Consider the following 14,518-nt stretch of genomic DNA (forward strand, 5'->3'; position numbering starts at 1 on the left):
AGCAGTGTTAGAGCATTTTGTGTAAATCACGGCTTTTGAATGCTCATATTGTGTTCCTAAACGACATCTCAGACTATAATTCTATCCAGCTGGCTGTTTTTGCTTTGACAACCATTTGATTTCATTCAAGCTGTTGCCTTAGCCAATAGCCGACGTCTGAGGCCGTATGGAATACGTGCTCTTTAACGTTCTCTCTATTTCCTGTGATTATGGACTCTTGTTTTGACGTGGATGGTGTTTTTATAAAGATCCGTGGGGTCTGGTTGCAGTCTGTATATTTAGACATTTCTTTGCTGCGGAGAAAAATAGGCAATAGACTGTCATTTGATTTCCATGCCTTTCTCCCACAATCCTAACTAAATATGAAGACGGGCGGTGTAATAACTGGACATATTAGCATAAATAGATATGTTCTTGGTTATTAAGCCGTTGTTATTTTGACAAACAGTAAGACTGAGAGGTCACAAAACGTGAATACGAATAAACACGTAGCATACAGGCTATTTTACTTCATTCACTGAATGCCTACCCATGGTTGATTGTTTAATGATAGAGCAGGCCAGTTCTTCGCAATTTATTTTAAAAACTTTGTTGCTTTCGATTCGCCTTGCCTGCCAGGGTCGTCAAATAGTGACAGTTGGCACAGATCGGGACTGTGTGTCGCATTACGCGTGAACACTGGTTACCAAGGCGCTGCATTAGAAAAGACAACAAGCATTTCTGGCTAATTTTATTACAATACAGGAATAGCCCACATAATGTGCAACAGTAATTAGGTTTAGCACAGTATGCCCAGCTTTCTTACTGTGATGAATGAGAGACATCGACCATGGTTTGCTAGTTTAAAAATCACCATTAGCCTATGCTACTTAAGGCCAGAACATTTCGCATTTTATGCTCTTGATCTGCCTCGCCTCTGCAATCTTAATTTGTTTTAATTGTGTGTGTGTGTGTGTGTGTGTGTGCGTGCGTGGTGTGTTTGAGTTTTTTTACGTGCACAAAGACAATAAACATGTTCAGAGAGTGTTGCAAATCAGAAATGTGTTTTTTCTCTCCCACCAAGTCAAAAAGTGACGGTGGTAGTCACAACAGTGGGTGGAGCTCCCGTGCTGCCAAGCCAAATAACAACTTCAAATGGAATCCTCCATTTTCAACTAATGGGCTTATTTCTGCATCCTCTGTCATTCCATCCTTGGGGAATACATACTGTAATTTCAAAAAGCTTTGCCTCTCTGCTACATTGTAAAGCTTCCAATATGGAGTCAGGATCTCATATATTAGTCCCAAGTAGTCCTACTGTGACAACTCACTGATGCCCCCCCGCCCCAACACACACACGCACACACACACACAGACGCACACACACACACACACACACACAGACGCACACACACACACAGACACACACACACACAGACGCACACACACACACGCACACATAGGATATATTGAATGATTTGAAATGTCCTGAGGAGCTATTTGGGAAATAGAGTTGTCTTTTACGTTTAACCAACAAATGTAATCTAAACTTATAATTGTTTTTTTTTAAGATGACATGACAGTACATGTAATTATGTTGATCCAATGATGCGTCTTGAAGTTACAATAATAAGTTCTAATGATTTTAATAATAATCTTAATAATAACAAAAATCCTAAAAACTATGTTTAAAAAAGAAGCTTTGGAAACGTTAAGATTTGTCTTCATTTGTTTGTTGATTTGCAAACATATAATGAAATAATACTAGGTATCAGTAACTAAGATAGAAAATCCCCAAGGAGATAGGGTGTATTGTTTCATCTGCCTGGTTACCCCGTCTTAGGAGGCGCCAGTCCCTGGTCCCAGCAGGGCTGTAATCTAGGCATCATTAAGTCAGGGGTCAGGTCCTTTGGGCCTATCATGTTGTACAAGAGATCTGGGGCTGTGCAGTGTCAATGTACAGTATAAATCAAATGTCAAAAGAAGTAGTCAACTGACAAGTAAAAAATAGAGATAGTTGTTTTGTGTTCGGTCAGTTTTCTGTACATGAAGGGTTTCTGCAGTTATTGCTGGGTACGTTGTTATGAGATTTCGTTTTCTCATATGATGTTCACTCCAGTTTGTATTGAACAAAAATGAGACTCCACATCAGAGGACCTAACTATCCCCTCAGACATCCTCCTGAATCAGACAAACTTCACACAGCAATCCTCTTCCTTCACATTGTCCGGTAAAATTAGGAAGCTTCCCTGGGGCCGTTAGAATCGGTCTGCTGTGCATTCCTGCGCCGTGCTCCCTAATCTCCACTGGGCTTTGTGGAGGAGATGATGTGTTTTTCCGGGAGAACTCTGCTCATAGCCCTGAGACCCGACTGCTTGATTTCCTGCATAGGTTTTTGGGAGGACCCTTTGTTGAGGGGGGTAGGGGCTCTCTGCTGTGCCAGCACGGCAGAGAGCCCCTGGGCACCGTTTGAGGTCGCTCTCTTAATTTCATTACTTTTGGCTGTGACCTCAATTAGCAGAGAACCTATCCCTTGGAGGTGACACTGGGTTTGACGGAGAGGACCTGCTGGTTTAAAGCTTGCCTTAGGAGAGGAAAGTGGGAGGGATGCATCATCAGCTAGGGGGGGGGATGAGTGTGTTTGACGACTTGAAGTCGTCAGAAGTCCACAGTCCACAGAGTCCCTTTAAAGCCATTTTATGTTGTATAAAAAAGGATGTTTTTCTAGGCCTGTTGTCAGGTTTTCAAGCCTCAAATGTGCATCAAGGAGCTTAGAGAGACAGAAACTTTCTTAATAGCAGCTTAAAATGATACCGACACAGTGAAGAAATACACATCTTGTTAGTAAATAATCCCTTATTTTTTTAGGTGTATGGAAAAAGAATACCAAAAAGTACAATGTCTTGTTAAGCAAAAAAAAGAAAAGAAAAAGACCTTGTCTAGTATAACAATAACAACCACTGGTCCAACCAGCTGAAGAATATTGAAAAAACTGAACCCCGCTCTTCAAGCCCTAGACGCGGGTTCCCACTCAGAGCAGAGCAGAGGAGAGAGCAGACATGGGGAGTCAATATGTCAGCGTTTAAGGATGTCCCGCGGAGCTGCACAGGGCTGTCAGAGCTCCATTCAGGTTCTAATGGCCCCCCGAGGAGGGCTGTCTCTGGGGCTGAAAGGGGCCCGGAGGCCCCGTGGACGTCCCGTTGTTGAAGGTGAGCGTGCGCTCTCTCATGGACGCGCCGTGCCTTCATCCCAATGACAAGAGCCATAAAAGAGCATCGCCATCGCCTTTACCGTCGCTTCGCTCTCTCCCTCCACCCCCCCTTCACCCCGTCATTTTTCCCCGACCTCAAAGAAAGAAAAGAGGGCTAATTGTTTGTTGTGAGAGCCAAAGATTATGGAGCCTCCCGTCTTACTGCTTCGTCCTCCGCTACCTCTTTCTCCTTCATTCTCAGAGCACCTCTTCCTGTCCAAAGCGTTCATCCCAGAACGGACAAAAGAAAAAGTAATATTCAGGAATTTTCCTGTGGAATGTTGACAGATGGGTGAACCGACATGCACAGTGGCAATGTAACCGACCAGGAAACTGTTGAGGGTAAAGTAATTGAAAATGTAGAAGTAAAAATATTTGTAAGAGTCCAAATATTTATACAAACATGGTACAAGTGTATACACATAAACACCTTTGCTACTGTGTCAGTTTCTATAAATTAAACGGTTTTATACCACACGACTTACAGGTCTTTTTAGGACTCAAACCGACGATTCTAACAATAAAGTTTATGTTTTGGGCAGTATAAAAAGACTTCCACTTATCATTTCACTTCTAAGGGAAGCTAAATGACTTAAGCGACCTTCCCCCAGCCAGGAGATTAAACCCAAAAATTTCTGAGGACCCCAGTTCAGTTTAGGGAAGGTTTGGCATCACAAACATGCCGGGGATGTGCACATGTTAGCGCTGCTATGCTTGTGAAGGGATCGCTAACAGATTATTCTTAGCAAATGCAAAGCACTCATGTTATCTTACGTTATCATTGTATAACTATAACTATTTGGGGCTTGTATTCATTCAAAGAGCACTAAAAGACGCCGAAACACCTTCTTTCGAGCGTCGTCTGAATCATGTCTCATGTCAGCAAAACCCCTGTGGGATATACAGTACACACAAGGACAAAAAGGAGCATTCAGGAAAGGAAACATTCGCCTCAACCAGCAACCCAAAACACCAGCAGTCCTCTAAAAATGCAAATTCGCAAGTTGTCATCTTTTTGATGTTGCCACCCCTCCCAAACAAACCCTCCTCTGTGTTAGAGGTTCAACGGCACGCAGTCCCGAGGACAGGTACACAGGCGTGTTGATATGCAGGCCCGGAGCAGCAGAGACAGCACAGAGACAGATGGATGTCACAGATAACAGATCCACATCTCCTCCTGGTGCCTCTTATCATCGGGCCTGTTAGCATAATTAGAGGCTTTTGAGACATCCCCCCCCCTCCCCCTTCCACCCTCCTCCCCTCCCCTCTCCTTCCGACTGACAAAAAGTATAATTGCGACATTAACAGCGACAAAAGACATGTACAAAATAAACAAGTAAACATAAATAGACAGAAAAGACTGTGGGTTATTTTTGTCCTGTGGGTGAGAGGAGAGAGAGAGAGAGAGAGAGAGAGAGAGAAAGAGAGAGAGTAGAGAGGGGGGAGGGGAGGGTGAGACACAGTTTAACCAAATCTGCTGTCAGTCACAGTCAACTGGTGTGACTGGGTACTCTGAGGCTGGTCCTGTGAGCGGCTGAGAAACACAGAGCGTGAGGCCTGATTGTAATTATGCTGGAACTAATATGCTTTTCAAAATGAGCCATTATGAGCTAATGCTGCTACTGCCAAAAGCCTGGGCTGTGTTTTTGTCCCTCTGTCTTGGATAGTTTGCAAAGGTAAGGCTGATATCCAGGCCATTGGTTATGGTGTTAGAGACATCCTACAGAAGCTGTACTGTACGTTACAGCAGCCGTGTTGGTGCTGGTAGCTCGGCACTAATCTCTGACACGTGTAATCAAGCATCTTTGTGAATTAACCTGAAATATCTCATACCGTTTTCAAATGGGGCAGCTTTATGTTGATCCTATATGCACGGCTGATGGTTTTTGAGATAAGTTTCGACTTCTGTTCTAATCTAGCAGTTGTTTCCAAGACAGAAATCTCTACTAGTACTCCAACCTGGGTCCATCAGTGAAAAATAAGACAAGATAAAGCTTTATTAATCCTCAAGTGGGTAATTTTGCAACGCCTCATAGGTAAACACTGTGAGGTCTGGATGTGAACCATGACTACATTGACTACTTCAACCAAGGAGACAGGAGTCCAGTTAGGACACATTACCTCAGCCTCTCCCTCGCAGTGGCAGGAGACAAGGACTAATAAAGGAGAAGAGAGAGGGAGAGGAAGAGAGTGTCCATAGAGGGGTACGGCGGGGGGGGGGGGGGGGGGGGGGAGTGATGAGTGTTCCATCTGGAAGACCTGTAGTGTGAACAGAGGGAGGGGGTCAACAGAGAGAGAGAGAGAGAGAGAGAGAGAGAGAGAGAGAGAGAGAGAGAGAGAGAGAGAGAGGCAGTGTCGGGCCAACCTTTCATTAGGACAGGTCTACAGAGAGACTGTCCCCTCCCCCTGTTTCAGTCTGCAGAGGAGTCTAGTCCTTCTTGTGGTTGATCTAGGTATCGGTAGACAAATGCTCTCACTGTACATTCTCCTGAAACAGGCACAGCATAAATCATAGTTTAACTTTAAACTGTTGCCTTTAAAGAAAATAAACAGTCCCATCCATTACTGATGCGATTCAATTAGAGGTTGCCTGTTAAGTTATTTGTTATTTTTAGTTCAAATTCTGTTTATAGAAAGATTGCTTGGATGCTTAATATTTCAGCATCATATGAACGATCTGGGTTGTATTTGCATTGTAACTAGCATCATGTTTAAATCAATAAGAGACAGGCCTGCGAGGGGCCTGGAGGGGAATACTAGCAGTAATCATGGCAGTTGGATAATACGCCTCTAATTGACGGATGAATGCTGAGGAGATGTTGGAGCTCTTTATCAATATTCCCAGAACCTACAAATGGAATTAGAGCGAGCGACGGCTTTATATGAAGGTTTAATCACAATGTTACTCATTGTTTCAATGTGGTAGTGAGAGCTGTCTGAGAATTGACCTCAGGATCCCATAGGGGATAGTGGTTTGTTTCAAGGTAGTTAGCTTTCATCTCCTCCGGTGGTTCTGCCCTTTATCAACATTGCCAGCATGCTTAAAACCGTGCAGAGAGGCGGGCGCGTTATTCAAATTTCCGAAGCTCGCTTGGCTGTGAAACCAGTGTAAAGTGTTTCATTACTCTTGCTTCCTACCGACCAAACCACCATTGGGACTGATGGTGAATCCCAGGGTTGGCTACCCAGAGACATATTTCCAGAGCAGCTCCTTTACGTGAAGAGCATTATATTTTCAGTCGTGCAGTCACAATAAGTTACCCAGACGCCTGTACCGGCTGTACCTCGCGCCGACTCTGCCTCGCACCGGCACGGAGAGGAACCATGTGTTCGAACTGAATCCTGTTTCTGTCACAAGCCGTGTTAGCCAGGATGTACAACTTCCTGGTTTTCTCAATGAATCTTGGCACCCCTATCACAAGATGTTGTCTCGGAGATGAGTCCTACCCCCTGAACGCATTCCCTGTTCGTGCCGGTGTCTGCGATATTACCCACCAAGCCATGCTCATTGGCAAGGCAAGCTGTTGTTGACCTTCACTGCCGAATGGGCTAGAGGTTTGTGTGTTTGTTATAGAGGTGGTTTGTAGAAAAGCACAAAGACTGTGTCATAGACAAAGGGAAGGGACGAAAACCAGCAAAAACAACATGTAGAATTGTCTGTCTGGTTTAAAACCTCTTGAGCACCCGTCAGCTTCAACCCCCCTTCGCCCCCCTCATCCCCCGCCATCCCTCTGGAGGACACAGAGGTGACTTTGGAAAGTGATCTATAGACCACTGTGCCAGTCTCAAGTGCTGTCATGGTGAGTTAGGCGGGGGCAAAGCTCCGCGCGCATCCTCATGAAAACCAACAAAGGGCTATGTGGTCTATGTACATATTCAACCGTTGTATGTTCAAGGCCATCCTGTGGTAACCTCGCCGTAGCCGGTGTCGGCTGCCCGTGCCGTGGAATCCATCTTTATTAGAAGAGGAGGAGGAAGACGGACGAATAGATTTAATGAATGCGGCCTCATGTCCTGCGGTCACATGTAATCCGCAGAGAATCGCGGAGCGTGAGCTCAGGGGGGACGGAGAGATGGCGACAGAAGACTCATGGAGTGGCCTGTAATGATAGTCTCCATATAATCCCCTAATTCCTTGTTTAATTAAACTGCGGAGCTGGCCTTGAATCCCAGCCAGTACGCTTGCTCTTTTATTCCCACTGTTGTTATTTTGGGTGTGTGTCTGTGTGCAAGGGTGGGGCAGTTCTTTCTTTTGTCCATTTGGTGTGTTCCAGAAATTCTGGGGTTTTCCTTTTTTTATGTTGTTTTATTAAGTAGATTAACTGTGCACACATACGCAGTAGCAGGCCTATCGAACTGTCTTTAGCCTCCACAGACCTCCAGGAGATTGATGGTGGGTTGTTTCAGTGGAGTGGTGCTCCTGTTTGGAACCACAGGCTTATGCACACCCTCTCCTTCTATATCGGTCTCTCTGTTCTCTAGCCTTCTCTTTCTGGACTGCGCATGATGCAATCCATCCATGCCTGGAGCAACACTGGCATGTCTCACCGCCTTGTCAACATCTCAATGAGGAAAATTTGAAATTTTATGACATGGAATGAAAAGCACCATGTAGTTTGAATAAACATGCAGAGGAGGTGAAAATGATGCAATTTTCTAAATTCAGTTATGATGCTAATGTACTGCGGTAATTCGTATTCGCTGTCAGAAAATTCTCCTGTCGGCTTGGATTGTGTGTCTTTGTGTGGATATCTCTGTTCCTCAAGCGAAAATGCAGCTTATTTTAAATGCCCTAAAAAAGTAAGGCGAGATATGTTGTAATTCATTAAATGACAGCACACATAAACACATGGGACTGAATGGTTAGGTTGTGATATTCAGTGTTGGATGTTTCTGTTTGTGAGCTCTGTGCCCTGGGCCATTGTGGGAGAATGGAGAGGAGGGCAGCAGCAAGGTGGCCCGGTTAGATTAACCCCCCCCCCCCCCACTCCCCCTTCCCTCCCCCCTCCCGTCCTCCCCCCTCACAGCCACCCTCCAGCGGCCCTTTACTCTCTCCTCGGGCCCTCAGGGGCCCCACTCCAAGGCGGGATTGTGTATCAGGCCTCTTATGTACTGTCTAAATATCCACAGCATGAGATAATAGTTGCTCTGTTGTGCTTGGAGACAGAGTGGAGGAGCTGGCATCTGAATCCTCTTTGAATCTGAAACCCCCCCTTCATTAGACATGAAGCCCCCAGCCACAGCAGAGCGACTGAAGTGGGGGTTGTATCAAACATAGGTTTATCTCCAATCTGTACACGGTATACCTTTCCCTATAGACATAAATAACATGTAACACAGTGAACAAGGGTAAATACCGCCTTCTAGAGTTACATTTACCTGCAGTGTTGTACCACATAAAAAGAGCTACCAAAACAGATGGTATTTTCATTTCCTGTAATGACCTTTACCCGGCCTGCCTCTCTTCCCCTTCCTTCTCTTCTCTCCCCTCCTCTCCCCCTTCCTCTCCTCCACTGTGGCCCAGGTAATCGCACAGACGAAGGCTCGGATGTGGAGTCGGAGCCCGACCTGCCTCTGAAGAGGAAGCAGCGGCGCAGTCGCACCACGTTCACGGCTGAGCAGCTGGAGGAGCTGGAGAAGGCCTTCGAGAGGACGCACTACCCCGACATCTACACCAGGGAGGAGCTGGCCCAGAGGACCAAGCTCACCGAGGCCAGAGTACAGGTGAGGCGTGGAGGGAGACACGGCTTGTGACACACACACACTCTAAAGCAGAAAAGATATGACGCAAACATGTAAAGGGAGAAGCACATCTACACACAACACACACTAGCACACACTCGTACACACACACACTAAAGTAGATACTAACACATGGTATAGGTTCTTGGCCCCCCTAAATATATATTTATTTACCTTTATGATTCATCCACTTTGTTGCAGTATACAAAATAATTTGATTTAGGTCCGAAATGTTAGATTAATTTGGTTTAGAAAATTTGTGTTGAACAATATTATACCAAATCCAGATACAACATTTATTTTGAGATAGAACAGAAAGGGATCGAGGCATAGAAATGAAAGAGAAAATACCAGAGAAATTAACCCTCTCCCAGGAGCATGTCCCTGTGTCTGAGTCCACACCCCACAGTTGTGCAGTCCTCCTCTCACCTAGAAGGGGGCGGGGCAAGGACTCTGCACCTTATCACACCCAGAAGCTCTGGATCCATCAGACAACCAGAGCACCAGCTGGTTTAATGGAACACTGAAGGAAAACACAGCAGTTATAGTAGCAGCTGCTCTGGTGGAGTTTAGGAGAGGATGGTGGGGGCTGAAGGGGTCAGACGGGGGGGGGGGGGGGGGGGAAACGCAGAGAGAGAGAGGGAGAGAGAATGAGAGGAGAGAAAGAGGGAGAGAGATAGAGAGAGAGCAATGCATTCCTGATGGATTTCTCATTCCAGCGTTTGGCCAGATTCTCTTCCCATCACTTTCAAGCTTGCCGCCGCTTGTAAAAACCCTTCTGCGTATCACAGCAGGTCCCTCATCCTCTGCTTGGACCTCATGCCCCGACAACAACATTAATCAATCAGACACTAGCTGGAAAAAAGGGTTCAGGGCAGCCCTCTCTTCTAACCACAGTCTCTGTCTGTGGGCCTCCCGAAGGCTGGTCTGTGTGCTAACCCCTCCCCACACTGCTAACATGCACTCGGGCTAACTGATTCCACACATGTCCCAAAACGCTCACATATACGTCTAAATGGGCGGCGCTGCACCTAAGAGGAGACTCTGAGGGTTTCTTCTCATGCTTGTTTTATTGCAGTACATTAAGATTTTTTGAATGTCTCCGATTTGCTTTCGAGGCCAACTTGGACCGAAGACCGAGGACTGAGTCGTTCCATTTTCATTCAATGTCAGTTATTTTTATGACACAGTAATGGATAGTGTTTAAAAGTACATATTTGTACGACAATTTTGTAATAACTCATTTATTATTCTTACTTGTTATTTATTGAACAGAAATGTAGCATCCAAATCCATCTTGGAAAATAATGAGTAGTCTTGATTGATCATCAAGTTAGAATGACCCAATAAAATTCACAAGGATTGGCCAGTATTATCACACAGAAACCCCCTTTAGTTCCAGGCAATTAATAAGAGACATAGGACGTGTTGTAGGTCAATAGCTGTTGGATTTTCATGAAGGAATTTAACTCATTGTGTATATGGCCACGGATTTCACATTTTAAATGTCTCAGCGGGACAAAAATAAAATAAAATGAATCAGGTCTTAAAACTGAGAGGACAGTGTTTCCTCGTCAGGAGGTAATAGGCCTAAATTATGTCATGTGCAAACCTGAGGTATTTAAGTCATGGATATAATTGTTAATGCAGTTTTCCTCATAATCTAATTCAGAAACGCTTTGAAAGTCCCCAAAGGTCAACTCAAACTCAATTTCCTTAGAAGGTCACTCCAAGAAAAGGGAGACTGGGTAACCAAAGTAAATAATGGCCCGCAGTCTTCAGCGTTAGCTGGCCGGTTAGGCGAGAGAGTTGGGAGGAGGACTTGGGACACACTGAGGAGGCCATTGAGGAGCTCGTCCTTTCCTTTTTAAGGAGCCATGTGATGTGTAGTAGCGTCACCGTCTTCGTTAGATCCATGCCCAGCAGCGAAGGTGCACCAGCTACACCTCCTCCAGCATTCAGACACACAGATCCCCTTATCAACCCACCGACCCCTGGAGCTGGCACATCCAGTACGACAACAAACCTTCTTCGCCTGGATGTTGGCGTGTGGATGTGTGTGAACTGGAGGGCTACCTTCCGTGTGTTTGAAGATGTCAGCCAGCTGTGGTTTCCTCGGAGCGGTGGGTGCTCCGAGGGCCCCTGTCCAGCCAGCAGACAGGAGATCCCTGGGCCCCGGAGACAACCTCCACAGCTGCAGGGACGCATCATCCAGATGTCAGCCACTAGAGGCTGGGGGGGTGAGCTGGGAGGGAGGCAGAGAGGTTAGGAGGGAGGTTTAGAGGGTTAGGAGGGAGGTAGGACGGCAGAAAGGCAGAGTTTAGGATGAAGGTGAAGAGGGGGGTAAGAGAGGCTAGGAGGGAGGTTTAGAGGTTAGGAGGGAGGGGGGGAGGCTGGGAGGGAGGTTGAGAGGCTGGGAGGGGCGTTGGAGGTGAGGGAGGGCAGTGTTGAGGCAATGGAGTGCAGGGTTTCTGAGGCGCTAGCTTTTCTACCAGAGTTGTCGTGGTCACGGTTGGTTAGGAACCCGGGTGATAATGTGTTAGAGTTGAGGCGAGTTTTCACTGCTGCTCAAGTAGACCAAGCTGGTTGGCAGACTGCTGTCTCGCTGATATTTAATGTGTTTGACATGGCTTTGACTCATGGATCACACTGTCGGCTCATCTAGCCAGCTGCTAGTGTCTGTGACATGCTGACCCTCTGTCAGTCGGCAGTAGCAACACTGCCTCACACAGCCCCAGGCAAGCCTGTATGGACGATCTCCTCCTTAAATAACAAATTGTGGGAAATGATCCATACCGCTCAGATGTGCGTTTAGGGCCGTGTGTTTCTGTTTGTTGAGAACGTTTGTGTGTGTGTGTGTGTGCGTGCGTGTCTGTGTTTTTTTGTGGGCAGGTGTCGGTGTGTGTTTTTTGGTTTGTGTGTGTGTGTGTGTGTGTGTGTGTGTTTATAGCCCTCAAGACTACCTGGCTCCTTCAGTGGGCTGCCAGGCTGCATCCTGCTGCATCCACTGGCTCACTTCACCAGCTGTGGCTGTTCCACACGCCATTAGAACACACAGCATCTCTCCTGCCCGTCTCCTCAGAAGTTTGGACCAGGTGGAGCTCTGCTGTCGGCCAGACCAGAGAAGGCTCAGGGGGAGGGGGGTGGGGGTTGGGGGGTGGGTGAGGGAGGTAGGGCGCAGACCAGAGGTGGCGGCCCCTGCAGTAAATCAGCTCTTAGGCCCGCTCACACATGAAGTGAATTACATTCTTCTCTATTTAAGCTGGAGTTTTTCAGGAGGCCGACCGGCTCCTCCCCCTGCTCCTCCTCTTCATCCTTACCCCCCCCCTCCTCCCCCCCCCCCTCCTCCCCCCCCCCTCCTCCCCCCCCCCCCTCCCTCCTCCCCTCCCCCCCGTGCCGTGGACTTCCTCTGAGCTCTGCCGCACGGCTCACTTTGCCAATCAGCCTCATAGATCCCCTCTCACGGGCGACGAACGTGCCGCATGTAGCTATCGTAGTTAGTGGAATCTAATAAGGTATGAGCATGGGCTTTTTATGAGGCGTAAAAATCAATTTCGCAAGAAGTTTATCTCTCTTCTCTCTCTCTGTCTGTGGCTGAGCTCGAGGGTGGGTCCTGGGGAAGCAGACCAGAGAGGATTCTCCTCTCCGCTGTCTCCACCAGGCCACTGTAGACACCCAGATGCTCAGCAGCTCAGCAGGACCTCAGAACTCTTGTAAACCCTTCCATGTCCTGGGACGAACTCAACCCTTTCAGCGTTTTCTCTGCAGTGACTTTCCAACGGCATTAGGCACATATTAAAGATGTAGACCCTGTGGAGATTCGAATCAGTCGCTATTATTTGTATTAGTGTAGCTGAGCTGCAAACTGCTGCCAGACAATGCAGAGAGGGAGAATAGGTGTGGCTCACTAGGTAGAACATTGGACTATAGATCAATGGGTCGGGCTTGAATTGAGTCGCTTTGGGTGAAAGCATCTATTACATCAACACATTATCTGCTAAACAAACGAAGGATCTTCTAAAGAAACACTTTTTTCCTGCGTTATAAACACAATGTCGTACGTCAACCCATCCATAGAGGACCCTGAGACACATGCTGTACAGACACAGTGAGACACATGCTGTACAGACACAGTGAGACACATGCTGTACAGACACAGTGAGACACATGCTGTACAGACACAGTGAGACACATGCTGTACAGACACAGTGAGACACATGCTGTACAGACACAGTGAGACACATGCTGTACAGACACAGTGAGACACATGCTGTACAGACACAGTGAGACACATGCTGTACAGACACAGTGAGACACATGCTGTACAGACACAGTGAGACACATGCTGTACAGACACAGTGAGACACATGCTGTACAGACACAGTGAGACACATGCTGTACAGACACAGTGAGACACATGCTGTACAGACACAGTGAGACACATGCTGTACAGACACAGTGAGACACATGCTGTACAGACACAGTGAGACACATGCTGTACAGACACAGTGAGACACATGCTGTACAGACACAGTGAGACACATGCTGTACAGACACAGTGAGACACATGCTGTACAGACACAGTGAGACACATGCTGTACAGACACAGTGAGACACGTTGCGTTTGGTGCTTTCAGCATCACTCAGGTTCCTCTGGCAGGAGAGAACAGCTCAGTGGGTTTGGTTTGTGACAACCGCACCCAGCCCACCCAAACCAGTGGGCGCCTGTGTACCCTGCCACTCTGCCTGTATGGCTCATAAAAGAGGTAAATAGGATTTATGTAGATTGCAGAAGAGAAATTGTGTGTAGTGCACCAGGCAGGATGTTCTAACAGTTTTCTTATTATTAGAATTTAAATGACTTTCCTTCAGTGCCTCTGTATTCCTGATGCTTATCGAGCTAATCCCGCTCTCCTCTCAAATTCACACTCCAAGCTAGTTTAATTAGCATAGTGCAAGTCTGGAAGGCAGAAAGGCAAGCAGACAGGCAGACAGACAGACAGACAGACAGACAGGCAGGCAGGCAGGCAGGGAGGGAGGGAGGGAGGGAGGGAGGGAGGGAGGGAGGCAGGCAGGCAGGCAGGCAGGCAGGGAGGGAGGGAGGGAGGGAGGGAGGGAGGGAGGGAGGGAGGGAGGGAGGGAGGGAGGGAGGGAGGGAGGGAGGGAGAAATCAGAAAGAGAGGGGGGGCAGAGGTATAGTCTGATAGAAGAAGGAATGTTGTACCTTAATGTCTGCAATACTCCACTGTGTGGATGGAGAGATGATGTTTCTCCTTTTTTTGTTAAAATTCATGTTCTGGTTGTTTTAGGGCGCCTAGATAAAATGTGGACTGTTGGCTTCTGAATCTTTATCACTCCACGATACAATTACTCTCAATGCCATGCATGGCGGTGTTGTGGTAGGGTAATTGTTGATGGGTGATAAGACAATCGCAGCCTCTGATCTGCGGGCAGAGATACCATTGTTTTGTGTTTACTCTGAGTAAGACCCAGAGTCATGGGGAGCTAGATATGAAACTAGGGATGCACCGATATGGAATTTTTGGC

General features: G+C 47.0%; 1 protein-coding gene across 3 annotated transcripts in view; it reads left to right on the forward strand.

Annotated features, from left to right (window-relative positions):
• The window catches only part of pax7a (paired box 7a), a 47,255-nt gene that overhangs the window by 11,777 nt on the left and 20,960 nt on the right, over positions 1–14,518 (forward strand). For 2 of the 3 annotated variants that reach the window (XM_067239946.1, XM_067240032.1), the window contains exon 5: positions 8,754–8,953. In XM_067239946.1, coding sequence (XP_067096047.1) covers positions 8,754–8,953 — 200 coding nt within the window. The remainder of the gene's footprint in view (positions 1–8,753; positions 8,954–14,518) is intronic. The other variant, XM_067240113.1, reaches the window with a different exon arrangement.

Source organism: Osmerus mordax, chromosome 1 (genome assembly GCF_038355195.1).
Source record: "Osmerus mordax isolate fOsmMor3 chromosome 1, fOsmMor3.pri, whole genome shotgun sequence".
Taxonomy (NCBI): Eukaryota; Metazoa; Chordata; class Actinopteri; order Osmeriformes; family Osmeridae; genus Osmerus; species Osmerus mordax.